Below are 18,418 nucleotides of genomic sequence, written 5' to 3'. Positions count from 1 at the left end.
AGTGAAAAGCACCCTCTTTTCAGGAATTTGTCCTTGATCTTGAATCCATGATTAATCCAAACACTGACTGGGATTACTAAGGTGTATAAATCTATTTATGCGTGCAAGTTTTTGGAGAATCAGTCCATAGTTTTACAGATAAGTTGTATTTAAATTACTTTTTGATACATTTAGAAATTTACCCATGACAGTTATTTGTTTGGCCCAGTTCATCCTGTTTTACACTGCAAGTCAGCACCTGATTGCACTATTTCATACTGCACCAAAAAAAACTGAGTGGGTTCCTTCCCAGGTGTACCAAGCACAAGTTAATGCAAGTTTCAACTTCAGGTTTCTTGAAATATCTTGCCTGTTATTTTTGACATTGCTTTAATTAAAACAATGTATGTATTTTTTCAAGATTTGCCAAAAATTAATAAACTTTAAAACACTGAATGTACTCTTTTAGAAATACCAGGCAGTGAAAGGAAAAGAAAGCCCAAAATCAGCTATTTACTGATAAAGCAAATTATAATGTTACTGGTTTCTAGCCACCCACCTAGTTTTCCCCTTCTTTCTTTCTTTCTTTGAATACATTTCAATCCCTATTTTCTTTCGTGTTAGTCATCTATGGAAAATTCAGCCTGTTAAGCAGATACTTGCATCTAGTCCGTCTTTTCCTTTAGGATGTTAGAATGTTTTGACACATCAGTTACAGTAAACGTTTTACAAATTAGGGATGTAGAGCCAAATTAGACTGAAGTAGAATTACCAGTGTTTGTGGTGACAGCCAATGTATTCTATAGCATTACAAAACAATTGTAATGCTGAGTGTGTGTCTCTACCCACGACTTTTGGCAGCTCTCACATTACTGCATCCCAGAATTTGTATAGGATAGTGAATACACTCTAAACTGATTGCAGCTGTGTTACTTCTGCGAAGCCAAGGATAATCCTGGCTTGGCAGAACAACTATGGCTTTCTATTGAGATGGACTTATTTTTAGGCAGGGGGATAAGATTGGCTAGAGCCAATTTAGCAGGAAAAAGAAACCAGCAATTAGTTTTTATGATACCATCATTGTCTCCCCACACACATAAAACCAGAAAAATCAAGGATACAGTTGTTCTGATATAAACATACCTATTGTTTTCTCTGTATTTGAATTATGAGTCAGATAGGCTCTGACAGAATCAAAACAGTTTACCTGTCTTGTGAATGTCCAGCACCACCATCAAAAGGAAGCAATGGTCGAATCCTGCAGTGGACTCTGATATTTCCTCTAAGTTCCTGGGATAAGAATATTGAGCTGCATTTAACATAAGTTACTGGAGAGGATAAATACACTGAAATTTGTCACAGATATGAGCATGTGTAAGAAAGCCAGTGCTTACCACATCATAGCCCTAGACTCTGTGGGGAAGAAAATAGAATCAATATAATTTGTCTTAGTAAGGTAGGACAAAGAACTTGAGGAAGTATGAGCTCTTTAGAGCATTGGAATTGTATAGCCTTCTCTAGGTCACATGGACAAAAATAAAAACCTCTGAGCCATTTTTCCCTTCCCTTCCTTTTTCTCCTTCCTCCTTATGTGAGCTTTTTCAGATACTTGTATTAACTTAACAGACATTACACACTCCATTTCTCTTCCACCAGTCCTGAGGAAGATGTGGAATATAAAATATGTTGTATATTTTCCTCTCCACTGTGTTCCTACATGATTAAAAAGCCAGTAGCTGATTTTTTACTGTAGGACATTTTAGACCTGTTTATCACCTCCATTTTGTTGGTGATCAGTTCTTCTCATTTTGTATGACTGAACACAGCTGGCCTGTGAGGACTATTGACCACTGGTATTAATGCCCCATTGCTCTGGGGAATATCCTTTCAGTAAACTGCAACACAAGGCAAAATTTAGAAGGTAAGTACTTTTTAACAAAGAGGTTCATTGTCCCAGATAAAAAAACTTTTTAAAAATTGTTTGAAGGAGGCTTGTGTTTCTAAAAATCAGGTCCTGATTCAGAGGGGGAGAAAGAGTGAATTTAAAGCACAAACAGGAAAAATTTAATCCCAAATGAACCACCACTAATGGCTGAGCAGGATACAACTTGAGATATTTGGAAAAAAAAAGACTACTTTGCAGTATCAAGTTATTTAATTTTAAGAATTTCAAAACAATTTCAGAAGTTGAAAATTTAGAGAAGAGGATAAAGAAACTCAACTTTTGTCCACTATTCAAAATGGATGATATTCCTTACGGCAACAGGTCACATGAGAGCATTTGGAAGATCGTGTGTAAAAAGAAAGGAGTTGCTTTACTATAAGACAAATGTGCCTCAGCAAATAAACACATCATATATAGACAGCTGGGGCAAGTGAAATATCCATGTGAAGTATATTCTTTATTTATATTGGTGAGGAAATGATGGGAATAATTCCAACAAAATAAGTCCATGTTCTATTATTAAACATACTTACAATTAAGCTGTTATGTAGAGCCTTCCTCTTCTGCTTTTCTTTCTCGTATCTCTCTGTCACCTCTTGTAGAGACTGCTCAAGATCAAAAGCTTTTATCTGAAACACTAGAAGAAAGCAGTTTCAGAGATATAAACTCCATGACTTTACAAAAGTTGTCCAGTAGCACCTCATGAAATACAAGCACTAACCTTCTCAACTTCCACCAAATTTCAGTTAGGAGGCTTGGTTTCTGATTTACTAGACATCTATGAAAAATCCCATCATAGTTCTTGCTATGTGAAGCTACAAATTATTACCACAACTATACATGTGAAGTCTTGAAAAGCAATCAGTAATGTAAGATATTTAAAGGCAGCTCAAATGTGTCATTTAATCAGTGATGTTATCTGCCAGCAAAGCCTGAAACCTACATTTGAAGCAGCCGGCTGCTAGATGGGGCTGTCACTTGCAAAGCTCATACCACATCTGCATTTATTAGACTCATGTGGGCTAACTTGACAAGAAGTTAACCTGTCATTTACCCTCAGCCTTACAGTGCTACTAATCCTTTACAACAGTTGTAAGGTTCCCCTTTAAGATAGGTCCATCATTCCATGAGGAATTCATAGAAAAGATGGATCATTTGAACCCTAGGGAGTCTCTTTCACCAAACTGAAAAGACTTGTATGGATCATTATAAATACCTCCTAATTTCACAAATGGTTTTATTTCAGCCCAATTATATTAACACTGAGCAGGCCTAAAACAAACATACAGCCCAGAAGACACATTATGCAACTGTAAGCTTGTGTAAAAAGCAAGCTTTTAGGAACCCCAGTGGGAAATCAATATCCCCAGCAATTAGTGAGCAGTTTAGAAATCTAGAGTATCAAGAAGTCAAAACCAGGGTCTGAGAGCTGAATTTGCCAGATGGCCACCAGCCTCAGTATGTGCTACCTTGCAGAGCAAGGAACAGACTTAGTATCTCAGTATGGTCACACATACAATTTAACCTCTCTGGTATAGACTAAAAATCAGATCATTTCAAGGGGCATGTGTGTACACTAGATATTTCTAAGATTCTTTTTTCTAATACCCATGCTGCTCACCTCCAGCTCACAGTGTTCTTCAACAAGTGCATGCATGCAGGGGAAGCATAATGTTAATAGCTGGGGAATCAATGTCTAGGAGTTTCACTATGAAAAATCCTTGTTCTGTATCCAGCAAGAGTATCCAGTGGAGTAACACAAGCATGCTTTGGTTTGGAGAATCCCATGCAATACGTTACCATAAATTTTCAGAAGGGCCACTTACCGTCACTGACCCCTAATTATACTGTAATTTTTAAAACACAAGGTTAGAGTCCATTGATTATATAAGTAATATTCCATTTATTATTTAAGTAACTTCCACAATAAGTATCTTCATTTACGTATTTGTGTACACACACTTTGAGTTCCCTAAGTCTCTGAAACAAGCAGTAAGGTAAAGCTGAGGGTACACTTCCATCATTCCAGTCCTGAAAGAAAAAAAGTTTCCTGATGCATAAATTTTTTCTAAACTTGTATTTTTTTTTCTGAAAGCAGAGTTATGCAGTTACAAATATAAACACTCATTTAACATTTTCCTACTTTTCTGCTTGGCATCAGATGCAAGCTATACAGGCGTTACATTTTCATCCTTAACCTAGGGGTAGACATTGGGTACATCTGTTTTCAAATACTACTGACACACTCTTCATTAGGCAAGAGAAGTAGTCACCACATGAATGCAGCCATTACAGACATCCCTTTTCCCCATTCTTCCCCATTTCATTGATTGATATGGAAATTTCCTGGGAGCTGGGAATGCCAGCAATTTTTCTGTTTAAATGTTACTGATCACAGTAACATCAGCCTAACAGTTGTGATGTCTTGCAAGCATATTCAGGACTGTAACCTTTACAGTCTCCTTCCTTCAATCGACAGTCCCAGACCTTTTATTCCCTCCTCTTCAGTGCTGCACCAAACATTCTGCTGTGCTCACACAACTGCTTCCTCAGTCAAACAAAGGTCTAAACGTAATCCTTCGTTCTGAGCAAATTCTGTCCTGGCTCAGCTCCCTGATCTGTTCTGTGTGTGGTTTCACAAAGAGTTACACAAACATAACTCAAAGTTCCATAACAGGAACATGAAAAATAGGAGCAGCATAACCTAGCACAGCCACAGCGCATCTGAGATATGGATGTGTAGCAGTCCCCATAGTTCCAGGGGGTTCTTAATGCTTCTTGCCAGTCAACTACAACGTTGAAATGTACCTACTCAAATGCTTCTTCTGTAATTTTCTCCCTTGTTTTCAATCTCTATTTTAAGATTAAACTGGTAATATATACTTAGGGCTTTCTGTCTACAAAAGATTGCATGTAATTTAAGGATGGCAATTCCAATGGTCATATTTAACTTTAACAATAGAATCTCCATTGAAAACACTTGACAGAGAACTGAAAACCAGCCAAATTCAAAACAAAAGTCATCCACCAAAGTGGATGGTATTTTTGTTATAGTTAGGGAAGCTTCTTCTGCTTATGATTTCAAAGAACAATGCACCAGGAAATGCAAATTGAGAACATCAATGCAATTCTGCCAGGTCGCTGCAGGAATACTTATTATTTATTTACACCACAGCAGCTCAAGTGCCAAACTCAATCTCATACCTGTGCATTTAGACCCCTGCTCCAATAAGAGAAAACTTCACTTTTCAGATAAAGTTAATTTTCAACTTTGGGATTTTTTCCTTGAAGGAGCATTTTCTCTACAAGAATAATACAGTAATCAAATAAATTTTATTTATAACTTAGTACTTAACATACAGGAATCAGTTCTGTAAACACCCATCACCAAGAGAGCTGTTTGTTGCTATTGACATGAGGAGTCCCATCAGAACCAAATCAGTCCCAAAATGAAATAATTCAAGGACAAAAACCGTATATTTTAAATGGTGCCACATGGATTTCAGAGCATCACAAAGGGCCTCTGATTGTAAATTTGTGTATCTCTTGTAGTTCACCAGGCTGCTACACATCAAACAATTTAAGCATTGCATGTGTCATGTGATTCTCAGGCCTGGCAGGAGCTTCACCAGAATCAAGGATATTGAAAGCAACTGCAGAGTTCCACACCATGGGATCCAGGTGTAGGACCAATGCACTTAATCCTCAGGGATGAGGGCAGAGTGTACCAGTGCACTGGTTCTCTTTCCTATGTATACATGAACAAGGAAGTGCCTGAATTCCCAAACAGCAATCCATGTGCTGTTAGTATCTACAGTCCACCAGATGCAACTGGATTTTGATTTTGAAGTAATTTTTTTTTTCTTAATAAATACACAGAAATATTAAAAATCAAGTCTATCCTAATTTCAGGCAGCATTTTCAGAAACCTCTGAAATAAGCCAAGTCCTTTCTTGGTACAGTCAAAAGCAGAGAAATTTCACAAATTTTATAAAGCAATGCATTCTTTATTTGGCTCTTCTAAAATAGCCATGATAACAAGCCTGAGAACTTCAGTTTAAAAATGTTACAGCTGAGCCAACTCAGCAGCGATCTAATAGCAGCTGTAATCCACACAAAACACAAATTCAAATTATCAGTCATAACCTCTACAGACTTATTTGTACTTCTAATGCTTCAGAAATCCTTCATGATTTAATGTCAAACAAGAAACAAATGCTACAATTTTAGTGACACATTTCTCAAAAATCAAACTCAACCTTTTAACATTAGTAACATTGGACAATTACATTGTTGATGTTACATGTTTGAAATCCAAGTTCAATGAGTCTTACTTTGCATTGCTTCATTCTGCAGCTGTATCCCCTGGACTGCTGCCAGAACTTGGTAAAGACAAGTCTTGCTTTCAAGTTGAAAGTCTTTTGAAAGCTCAAGAGCAAATGAATGAAGGCTCTTCAGGTCTTGCTTAAGTCTCTTCTCAGCAAGAAGAAAAATATGTTATAAAGACACAGAACCAGCAGTTAAGAAGAATCAATATAACAACCAAAATTATTATGGTGAGACATCACAGACAAGAAGAACCCTCTACTTGATAGAAGGAAGCCTTCAAGAGAATATCTTTCAGTATGTTTAGAGAAGGATCCTGCAAAACATTTAGCAATGTAATTTCCTAAAATTTTCAGCAAGATTTTATGGATCCTTATCATTTTATCATACCTATTTTGACTGTAACACAGCTTCAAGTATAACCAAGTCTCTTGTTATTTCATCAGACAAAAGTGTGTGTGAGCATGTGTGAGTTCTGTCGACTTTTAAGTCATACCCAGAATTAGCAATGAAAAATTGTGATCCATATACCCTCACTTTCATTTTCCACACTTTGAACAGAAGGTATTTGCTAGGATTCAGCTGAGGCATTTTCTATGAGAACAGATGTATTTTGAAAAAAAAAAAAAAACAGAAACTGATGTTGTTCAGAAAAGTACTTGTATTACCTATGTAATTCAGTGTAATATACATGATGAGTCTTTTAAATGTTTGCAAGATCAGCCTACATTCACTTACAAGTCCACTTAAATAAAAACAAATTGACCTGATTTTAGGATTAGTAAGGTTCTTGACATCCAAGTCCTGAAATGGACATGTAAAATCATCTCTAAGGTGAATTTAACAATACCTTGTGTCACAGAAACAAATACCTTGTGATATTTCATTGTCAGTCTATGTTACAAAGTGTTACATGTTCTGTGACATTTTATTTTTCTAACTGTGGTACTGACCTTGAATTAATTAATTCATTTCAATGATAAAAAGGCAATCTAAACTAACAGGACAAAATCATTGCATTTCTCACTCTCAAAAGCCATACAATGTAAATGGGAAGGAGTATCTTTTTGTTATTATGGGTATAGGATGACTGTTCATCTAGACTTTCATTTAGAGAGCTTTGCTCCCTAGTAATATTCATTGACATCTCATAGTTTACTACCTCAGTCCACTGGTATTGCATCACAAGCAGTTCTGCCATTCTAGCTAATCAAAAATGTAAAATACTACCACAAAATTTACAAAGCAACTGCTATAATTGGAATAAAACAGTATAGTTCCATTGGAAGAGACTTACAACAATCATCTAGTCCAACAATGCTCCAGTTAAGCTGCATCCTTCTGTCTGTTAAAAATCAGATTTTCTTCCTGAGATACTTTTTGGTCATTTTATGCAGGCATTCGTTGCTGCCCTGAGAAAAGCTGTTATTTGTAACTTCACAAAGTACTTTGACAAAGGCAAATATTATGGTGCTGGCACTAGGAGAACAGTTTCGGTCTCTCTGATGCAAAATTAAAACCTGAGTGAGCATAAGCAAACTACTGTTCTTGTGAGATCTGCCAGAGAACTCTTAGTAATCAGTGGAGCTCTCAAATGCCTTTTTCAAAGGATTTGCCTACCTGGCTAAAGTATATCACAATTACTGTTTCTAGGGATGTCTGTATGACAGTCAGATGGAGAATTGTAAAGTTTTGTCTACAAAAATACCTGTCTTGGGTATTAACAGCACCCTGTATGTAAGATCCTGGAGCTCAGGACCATCCACTTTTACCAGCCTGTCAGGTGACTATTACAGCAAATTCACTACGAAATCATTGTTACACCCCACTGTAAGCCCTGTTGGGAATACAGTAAAGCCACAGATCAGGTTCATATCACACCATTTTCAGGGGTTTACTGTATCTGATAAGCATGTAAATGTTTAGGGCATTGATTATATCTACGTTATCACTAAATGCCTTTACCTTTATTGCTCCATGCAGCTGGGTTAAAACAGAACTCCTCTGAAATTTCATCTGTTGGCCATGAGCAGCATAGAGCTGCAATACTTCATTAGTGCTTCTTCCAGCCAACTCTTGATACTATTCAAAAAAATCACAAAAAAATCACTTAAAACACTCATGTTTCCTATTGCATCCTATTTCCTTTTTCTCTGTAAATATTTGTAATTCATCTATCTGATTACATAGGATGTTGCCAATACTTAATTTCTTTGCTTTTACCTTTTTTCTGAGTTATGTGAAGAATCACCTCATGGTAACAGGCCAGCATCACAAAATTCTACTTTCTTGGGTCATAAACCTGAGCACCAGATTACTAAAATGCTTCTGTAGTACCTAAACCCTCTTATTTATGTGGATCTAAAGGGTTAAAACTGTGCCTTCACTTAGGGAAAAGGGCTGGTTATACAGCCCATTAAGTGTCTCTGGAAACGAGATTTCATGCAGAAAGCACCGTGGAAGGACGTGAAACAGAACAAACATACACGTGTTAACTGCTGAAGTCCTGAAGTAATGGGTAACACACAGCCCCCAGCTTTGTGGCCCCTGACAATACCAACACCACTACAATCAGTGGGGTTGCAACGGTGCCAAGCTGGGCCAACAAAGCCCTACTCTGGGCCTTCAGAGATCACAGCAACCAAAGCAATTTTTAAAGTTTGTGAAGAAGAATACCTTCTAACAGTCTAAAATTACCTATTATGCAAAAGCAATTTTTACAGCCAACTTGAGAATTTTTTGAGATGTTGAAATCAAAAAGAAAATAGAAATAATGCAACTTTAAATATTTACAGGCTTGAACGCAAGAGTCATCTCGGTAGAGACTTGTGAAATTCTGCAATATAGAAGAATCTGTATAACGCTAAAAAATGCATTTTTGTAATTTTCTGGCAGTCCTGGTGCTTAAAATGAACTGCAAATTCAGCTATTTTCCCCTGCCACCTGTTCACATCTATCATTCATTAACCAGTATCAACTGCCTCTTTATTTTTGAAATGCACTTGTTTCTTGCACTGACTTATTTCCTACTTTATTCACACCACATTTTATTCACACTGTGATTGTAATTCCCTGTTATTTAAATTAGCAAAGCATAGAGGAGTACAATAAGAGACATGAAAGAACTAAATCTACTCACACAATGGATTTGATTCAGTTCCAATCATCTGATAATAGGTAAAAAGCAAACATTTAATTGCAGCTTAACTACAGGAGATATTGGCAAAAACAATGCAACATCCTGGAGCTGTTAGGATATACACAAATTGTATTAAAAAAAAAAAAAGTACTTCACTTATCAAAACCAAAATTTTCATGTGGCTTTTTCACCTTCACAAAGCATGAATCTTTTACTTACACATGCAAGTGGAAGCTCTGTACAACAATGTACAACCTTAGCACTATTACAAAAAGTCCTCAGAAGAAATAGCAGGAAGAGGTTTGGTTTTTTTAATTGTTACAGGCTTTAAGGTCCCAGCTATTGAGATTGATTCTATACAGTGTTTAGACACTCTGTAAAGATTTTCAAGACTCAGGTAACTCAGATGCAATATTCACAAACAGCTTACAAAAATGCACACTAGTAGTGCACCAGAATTAGTGCCTCCTGAAAAGAAGCATATGTATATAAGCAATTGCAGTACGCAAGCCTTGTTAGGTAAGCTTAGGGTAGTTAAAACCTCCTTTTAGCACCTAATCTGCACCATCTGCACAGACTCCCCTTGACCCTCCACATTTCTCAACACTAAGATAAGAGCAGAAAGTTCGATGCTACTGTCATTGCATCACTTCATCTATCAAGTTCATCTTTATTGCAAACGTTGCCTTGATTTTGGGGTTCTCTCCACTAACATAGTTTTAATATTCACCAGAGTTGTTCATAGACCAGCACTTGCAAATCTGTGCTTGAGCACAGAAGCACAAAATGAACTAAAACATTTTTATAGTCAGCTTTATTATAAGCAGAAGTGAAACAGAACTATTTAATAGTGTTCTCCAAAGTGAATTCTCAGTTTTGCAATCAGATCCATTCTGGCAGACTTGGCTTTACCTAAAGAAGGCTGCAGGGTCAAGACCTCAAAGACTGCTAGTAAAAGCAAGGGCTATGTGGGTAGATAAACAGACTTCCAAACAGAAAAAGCAGGGCTAAAGGAGAACTGCCTAGAAATCTGACTGCCTCTGTGCAGTAACAACCCCTCCAGTATGCTGCTGGGATAACAATACACCAGGCTGCAGAACACAGGAGAAGTGCTGAAATTCATCACTGTCTCAAGGAAGTAAGGGAAGGTCTGTAGGAGGAGGTAACATTTTAATAAGACTGAGGCAACCTATAGACAAATACACTACAAATCCTAATTTATGGCAATCCTCATAAGTTTGTCTCTAAAGCTTCCCAACTCACTCCAAACAAAATGAATCCAATTAGCAAGTTAAGAATGAGGCCTCTGTTAACCCTGGTCCCTGTGACTGAACTTGTTACAGCTCAATCACTCAGGCAGCTCCACTGGCAGATCTGAAGGATCAGGGATAGACAGTCAAGGACAGTAGCTTTTCTCACCAGCATAGCTGGTAGAATATGGGGACATATGGTGGAATATTGCACAACCTTAAATAATACTAATTTCAATTAGTATTTTTTTAATAGAGAGTCTTCAGCTCACATTTTCAGATTGCTGGGGCACATTAACCAAGAACAGGCAAATTTTTAAAGTGTATTTAAATAACTTCCTGAATTAGTGCAAGAACCATTAGTGCAAGGTTAATGGCAAAGGATTTAATTTGACATTGTTTCTGACTGATGGTGGTAACACTGCCCACACTCTTTGTGTGTCTATAGGTGCCCATTTCTTCCAGCAGATTTTTCAATAAAATGAAGCAATGCTCTATTTCAAAAACAAGACTTCATTCTCTGATACACAGACAACTCCCTCCTATATCTGATATACCTTACTGACTAGAAAAATTTATTTCTTGTGCTTGTGAGGATAAAAAAATAATCAGCTGACATACTTAAGGCTTTCAATGAATATGGTAAAGAGGAACAAAGGCAATAAAAATATTTCCTCAGAATAAATTAGAGTTCTTCCGTATACCTAGCAAAACTCATTTCAGATATACCACCTGTTTCCAGTTAGACATTGAAAAATGTTAAACCCACTTTTATCCACAGGAATTAGCAAACCCACAGGGAGGGCAAATGGCTTCCCTGAGGTCACCCAAGCAGTTAATGTTTCAGCCCAAATTAGAAACTCTTGGCCAACAGTTTCCACCACCTAATACTGACTAATACTGACAGCTGGCTCTGCTCTAGCAGCCTACATCTATATTCAAAATTCTTTAAATCTCTGAAATCCCCACCCCTTGAAGGCCCCAAACATTATCACAGGCTTCTCCTTATTTCAGTGAGTATCTAGGAATAATTTATGCTTCTGTAGAAGGATATAAGGCAATGAGGGCATCCAGTTATTGCTGTATGCTGTGTGATAAGGCTCATGTGCAACAGTACCAGTACTAAAAACACACACAGCAGGGCATCCCTGGTAGGTCTATTCCTAAAGAAATGTCTCTCCTGTACTCTGTGAACAGTTCCTTTCAAAGCATCATCCCAATTGTGCCTAAAAAGCATTCCTGAAAAATCTGCCATTGTCTTTTAGACAAACATATTCCCTGTAAGGAGAAAGAAATATTCCACATTTAATGCTTCCAGAATCACTCCCTCAGTTCAGGTTTCTAGATTTAAAACTATAGCAAATATTGAAATTCAAGCTGACTTCTAGTTACTTAATCAGCCTATCATTACTGCTACCATTCATGATTTTGAAAAGAAAGAGATGCTGAGCCTTAGCCCTTCAGAGATTTTTCCCAACTGGTAAAGAGGGCAGAACCTGAAAAGAGGAAGGCAGATATTTCAGTGGTTCTTTTTCTATTTTCACAAGAATTCTTTCTGAAAAAAATAAACAGTCACCTCTGCAAGTTTTAGATGAAGAACAGCATTTTCAGTTTCCAGGACAACTATTCTTTCTTCTTTGGTCTAAGGAACAAAACCCACCCAAATACACAAAAATGAAAATTAAAAAAATATGAGTCTGATTACTATAGTTTGTCATAGCTTTCATTACCATATTCCACTGTTTCTCAAACTCCTGAGATGAATAACTACCTACCCCAATCTCCTAATCACAACAGTATTTGTATACGAACATGCAAAAAATTAGGATAAGCTGTTATTATTCCTTTATTTCTATCTTTTCTGTTAGGTTCTTGCTTGTGTGGGAACGCATAGGTACACAATTTCAAGTGCTTTTGCTTTGTGAAACCACCTCCTCCTGGCATTTTCCAGAACCTTGCTCCTTAGAAAAGCACTATTTTATTTATTTATTTATCCATAAGCACGTAAGTTTCCATTTCCAAGGCAGCAGCATTGTTAGAGGTGTTCAACGCCAGACGCTCCCTCAGCACAGGGGGGCCTCCCGAGAGCGCCGAGCGCCCGCCCTACCCGGCGGTGGGGCCCGAGGGAAGGAGAGCTGCTCACTGCTCTGCCACTGTACTTCTATCCCAGCCCTAGCTGGAGCAGGCTCCTCCAACACACGAGCGACTAACAAGCCGCTCGCCACAGCCGCAATCGGGATGCCCGCCTAGGAAGGAGGAGGGTTTGGCAGCGCCCTCCCAGCCCTCCAGCCCGACGGTGAAGGAACCGCCCCGCAGCACGTGCCCGCCCGCAGGCCCCGCCACGGTCCCGCCCCTCGTCCCCTCACTCGCAACCGCTGCTCCAGCTGCCGCAGGCGCTGCGCCCACACGGAGCTCAGATCGAACCCGCGGTACGGCCGCATCATCCTGCCCGGTCCCGCGCCGAGGCGGAGCAAGAACTCCTCCGGCTCCGGCGGGGATTTAACCCGGGACGCGTCTGGGGCGGTAGCGCGGCTACCATGGCGACGGGCCCGCCCCTTCCCCGCCCAGCACCCTGCGCTGCGATTGGCTGAGCGAGAGCCACGACCTGCCCGCCGCCCTCCGTCCTTGAGTGGCAGGGCAGTCAACCAATCCACGAGCAGGAAGCGGGAACGGGGCGGGGCCATGGGGTGCCTATGACAGAGAGCGCCCCCGGCGGGGAGGCTGAGCAGGGCGTGGGCGTGCTATCCATGGAGGTGGCGTTCCCTCCGCCTGCAGCGCCCCGGGGGACAAGCGACTTCAGAGGTCCACACTCATTATCCATGAGGGCTGGGGGTCCCTCCTGTGTCTGAGGCCTGCAGTGTCCCGATCTCAGAGACCATGGCCAAGGATTAGGGCAGGGAGTGCAGGAATAGAAGGAAAGCCTGGACCTCTCAAGGCTGGTGTAAGGCTGCCCGGTTCCTGGGCTCAGGGGCACAAACCTCACATGAGCGCAAAGGATGAGGAGAAGGACAGAGTTGAGAGCTCTGATATTGGCTACACGACTTCCCCCCTAAGCAGTTGATGATGTGTACTTTGGGCTAAGGCTGTAAGGGCCACAAAGAAGATTAAGGGATAGAAACATCTGTTACACGGAGTGTGCTGGGGGAAGGGCAGCCTGGAGGAAGGGAAAGCTGAGGCGGATCCAGACAGTCTGTGCAAATACCTGATGGGAGAGTATGAACACCATAGACTGTGCTCTGTGGTGCCCAGAGGCCAGGACAAGGGCAGTGTGAGTGTTATGAATGAGGCCAAACTTTCTCAGGAGAAAAAGGTTCTTTTTTATTTAAATAGCTACAAGGAACAGAGTGCCCAGGATAGGCCCGAGCACTCACTCAGTGACTCAAAAACAAAACAGTACGTGTTCCCAAACGTACTGGATTCTCCCCAGAAAACAAGTTTCCAAAAAGAACCAAGCTAAATTGAACTTCCCCCTTTTATAGCCCACTTCGATTCCAGGATTGGTGGATTTTGGATCCGCATGGTGATTGGTCCGCTTCCAGGCCTCTCATTGGGCTTTAATGCCGTTCATTCTGGACCAATCATTTCTGCAGGGTGTTGAATGATTGGTCAGATCTTCCATCCAATGTTCTTCAGCCTCACTCTGCCCGCCTGACTTGCTCTCCACCAAACCCTGGACCCTTCCTCCAGAACATTCTAACAATTCTAACTCTTAACATAACATAATTAATACAATGTAATTGAATTCTAATCTAATTTAACATAACTTTTACTTATAACATGAGGATAGTCAAACACTGGCACAGGCTGTTTAGAGAGATGATGGAGTCTCCATTCTTGGAGCTACTCAAACCCCAATTAGACCCAGTCCTGGGCAAGCAGCTGTAGCTGACCTTGCTTTGATGCAGAGCTGGATGATGCACCACAGAGGCTGTTTAGTAACTGCAAACATGGCCGGCATTATGGCTGGTCTTAGCACAAGCACAAAGCTTGTGGGTTCAGGTCGTGTGGGACTCCTGAGGAGCTGCCCAGAGCAGGAGCTGTTCATCCAGGCTGTGGCTGGGGGTCTCACACTGAGGTTTCCAAGGTGAAAATGTGACATGCATTAGCAATATTACTTGGTACTCTACTGTATTGCACTGAAAGATTTACATGGTCTTGAAAGCAGTCATTATACTATTTGGTTATAAAATATGTAAGTATGCCAGATGCAGACATGTCAGCTTCTTGGAAGTGGGAAATAGCACTATTTTTGCACTATAGTTGTTTGGTTTTCTTTTTTTTAAAACCAAAACCAACATGATAATTACAGAGGAAGCCAGTTCTGCAAAATAGCAGTGTTAAGCTACTCTCTGCTGAACACGGTAAAAGTGCTCTTGTATGGACAGTACAAAACCCAAAGACACAGAGCAGTGAATCCCTCCATGTTTGGCACTAAAGGAATAGTGTTCCTTTCCTAAGGAACCCAGATACGGCCCACCTATCACAGACCAAACCAAACACCCTGTGCAGCTCTATCCACCATCTTCTGGGATCCTGCATCTTCAACAAGTTCCTACAATTTATAGCCTCTGTTTAAAAATTTAAAAAAAGACCCATCTGGCTGGTTGCAGTTAGGTTTGACACACAAAAGTGTAACTCAGCAGTTCCTCCTTGCAACTAGTTCTGCTTTGATGGAAAAATAAGAACGGACAAATGAATACAGGCAAAAAACCAGTTCAAAAGTGCTGCAATGGTGTGGATGTTACAAGATGTTGGCACTAAGTACGGCAGACAGGATTTTAATCAACATCAGCTATTTTGGGGAGGATGATGTAGTTGCCTGCAGGGTGTGACTCACAGTTCTTGACAATGAGCTGTGATTTTATATATAATTCTTATCCTGCAGCAGCAATCAAGTCAGAACAATGTTATTTACCAGTGAAACTCAGCTTTATCCCAGAAGGATCACCTCTGAAGTGTAACAGTTAATCTCGCCCTTACTGTGGATTTTACCCACTATTAATGAGATTAAGGATCTCGTTTCTGTAAGCTTTAACAGACAAGAAAATTTATTAGCACCCTTTGAAGTAGTAGCCTAAAACTGAGTATCCACTACTCCTATCATTTCTGTATGCACCTCTGAAGGTCAAATAGTACTGAAAATTGTCCCATCAGTAGAAAAACAAATTTCAGTATAACGCGTGACTCTTCATAACCGCAGCAAATCTCCCTAGGGATCTTCTTTCTGTTTCCAAAGCTTAGGAGAGGTTGCTTGATGAACGAAACTGCCTGTTGGTGAGACCTGGGAAAGAAACAGCTATAAAATCCAGCTCTCTTCTAGAAATGCTGCCAGACTGTATGGCAGTGCACCCTTCTACACTGGTTCTCTGCTTTGAAGAATCTTTTTCTCCCCAACTTTCACCAACTTGATCCCCTATTCCCCCTGCAAATGCAAGGCCCTGCCATATTACAGATCCTGCTGCGGAACTTCAAGGCCAGAAATTTCATGGAACTGTCTAAATCAACATTTAAGTCTATTAATTTTAGCATCAGTGAAATACCATACATGGATTATAAAATCTGTCAGTGGATTATAAATCTTAAGATACTATTAAGTAAGCATTGTCTTGAATACTTCTGTTGCATTTCACTTTAACCCCAGTGGTGGAATTAACAAGACCTAAGAGGTCCCAGCTCCGTAAACTTTTGATGAGTTGTCCATTCAAACATTCCTAAATGCAGAATGGGTTGAAAAGCATTTGGGGAAAAAGCCCAGGAGAGAAGGCCATTATCCCTCTTTGGCCAAACACAGAGAGATTCTGCTGTACATCCCTGCATTTTCTACTGCCTCTGTGAGGTAGGTGACATTTTCCACACTCAGCAGATGGCAACTGGAGACTGCTGTACTGCACACAGCCTGTAAACATTATTTTTTGAAGCTGTAAATATCTCATTGCACATTCTTTAGTAACTGTAGTTGAGTTCTGAGCACCTGTCAGTAACAATAAACTGAGATTCTCTGGGCAGGTGTATTGCACTGTGGTCTCATTAAGTTTACCTGCCATTACAGCTGGGAAAGAAGTCAGCCAGCTCCAAATTTTTAGCCTGTGAGGCTTTGCCTTCTGGAACACACAACCAGTAGCTGACCCTGAGACAGCAGTATCATTTGACAAAACAGGAGGAAGAACCAATTCTTATCACATACATCAGTCACTGCATGTGTTTTAAGACTTTTACCAGCACTATGTTTTGTGTTATCTAATTGAATAAGGAGGTAAAAAACAGTCTTGTTTATTCTACTACTTATGTACTCATTGCTTGACATACAAACAACAATCTGTATGATCAAGTATATTGTTTATTATTTCAGGGAACAGGATGCATACTGTGGACTTGGTCAACATCTTCATTTCACTGCCTTTTGCTCAAACGCCAGCAAGACTGTAGCACAGACTACCTAAAGGAGTTGAACAACAGTGTATATGGATGATAGGTGCAGAAGGGAGAATTTAACACAGATTTAAAATTATTTGTTTTGTAGAGAGCTGACTGCATATGCAAATATAACTTCACACAGTTATGACCGTAAGGACCATCATCAGTAAAAACACCAAGAGCTGTGCTGCCAAGGCTGACAGCTCATGTACCTCAAGCGAAGCAGATGCTATGCTGCCCAACAGCATCACACTAGTGTGCTCACTGAGCAAGCCCAAAACATTTTTCCCATTGAAAATTGTCGAGGTTCTGGGGTTGGGATGACCCTGAGGTAGCAGAAAGTCTTTTTGCTCCCAACCCTGCAACCAGAGAAGTAGAGATTCGTCAGTTCTGCTTTTCAAGGTTGTTTATTTTTCCTTATCTATAACACTCTTTCCCTGACCAGCTGAGATCTGTCCAGCAGGTTGGGTTCCGGCACACAGTTTGCCCTTGGGGTGGTATTAACATTTTATACTAAGAACTACGCGTACTTTATTTACAATAATTTTCTAATACCTATCACCTGTGTTAGACAGTCTGTGCCTCTACTCTAAACCAGTCAAGAAGTGTCACCATCATAGCAGAAGATGGAGCACAAGAAGAAGAAGGACAGGACACGCCCAAATTCCTCCATCTTGCCTCTTGAACCCCCATTCTAAAACTCCAAAATCCTACTTTTTCACCCTGTGACAAATTAACTATCATTCTACTCAAACTCTTGTGGCTTGTAAATCTTGACACAAAGTTGGTAGTTTGTTCCATGGGCTAAAATCGAAGGCACAGTTGTTTTTGTCTCTGTGCCTAGGTCTCTGAGCCCCCTGCCAGGGTCTAGAGTCATCCAGGGCAGTCAGTGGAATATCCTGGGTTTGGTCAGAAAATGCATTACTACTGCTATACATCACACACAGTTCCTCTCAATCCTTGGAATAGTTTGGTCTAGAAGTAAAAGTTTCTATGACAAAGTTCACAGCTGCAATAACTACAGACTCAAATACACCACGTTTTGTTTGTACTGGCTCTTTTGTTTAGACTGACAGACTCATACAGAGAAGTGCAATGGATTGTTTCCATTTTCTTCTAGTCTTGACATTCCATATTCAAAATTAAAAGTTGAGTTATTTTGAGGGTATAAGGAGAATCTCAATCCCATCTTCAGCAGATGTACAGTTACAGCACAAGGCATCTACAGCACTTGACTGGGGCTGGGCTCCCTCCCCAAGCAGAGTTTGAACTGCTGACTCCCATTAACCACATCAATCCCCGTGGAGACTCTGCATACACTATTTACTTTTCCAAAATATGCCACGTTCTAGGTTCCTCTTTGCT

General features: G+C 40.0%; 1 protein-coding gene across 1 annotated transcript in view; it reads right to left on the bottom strand.

Annotated features, from left to right (window-relative positions):
- Window positions 1–13,083, bottom strand: part of KIF25 (kinesin family member 25) — a 41,765-nt gene extending 28,682 nt beyond the window's left edge. The window contains exons 1-6 of the mRNA XM_041402073.1: window positions 13,006–13,083; window positions 12,216–12,281; window positions 8,216–8,332; window positions 6,259–6,397; window positions 2,458–2,561; window positions 1,187–1,269 (exon numbers count right to left, since the gene is read on the bottom strand). Coding sequence (XP_041258007.1) covers window positions 1,187–1,269; window positions 2,458–2,561; window positions 6,259–6,397; window positions 8,216–8,332; window positions 12,216–12,281; window positions 13,006–13,083 — 587 coding nt within the window. The remainder of the gene's footprint in view (window positions 1–1,186; window positions 1,270–2,457; window positions 2,562–6,258; window positions 6,398–8,215; window positions 8,333–12,215; window positions 12,282–13,005) is intronic.
- Window positions 13,084–18,418: the final 5,335 nt, after the last annotated feature.

Source organism: Onychostruthus taczanowskii, unplaced genomic scaffold (genome assembly GCF_017590055.1).
Source record: "Onychostruthus taczanowskii isolate IOZ18803 unplaced genomic scaffold, ASM1759005v1 scaffold191, whole genome shotgun sequence".
NCBI classification, from domain to species: Eukaryota; Metazoa; Chordata; class Aves; order Passeriformes; family Passeridae; genus Onychostruthus; species Onychostruthus taczanowskii.
This window is presented reverse-complemented; position numbering and strand designations above follow the sequence as displayed.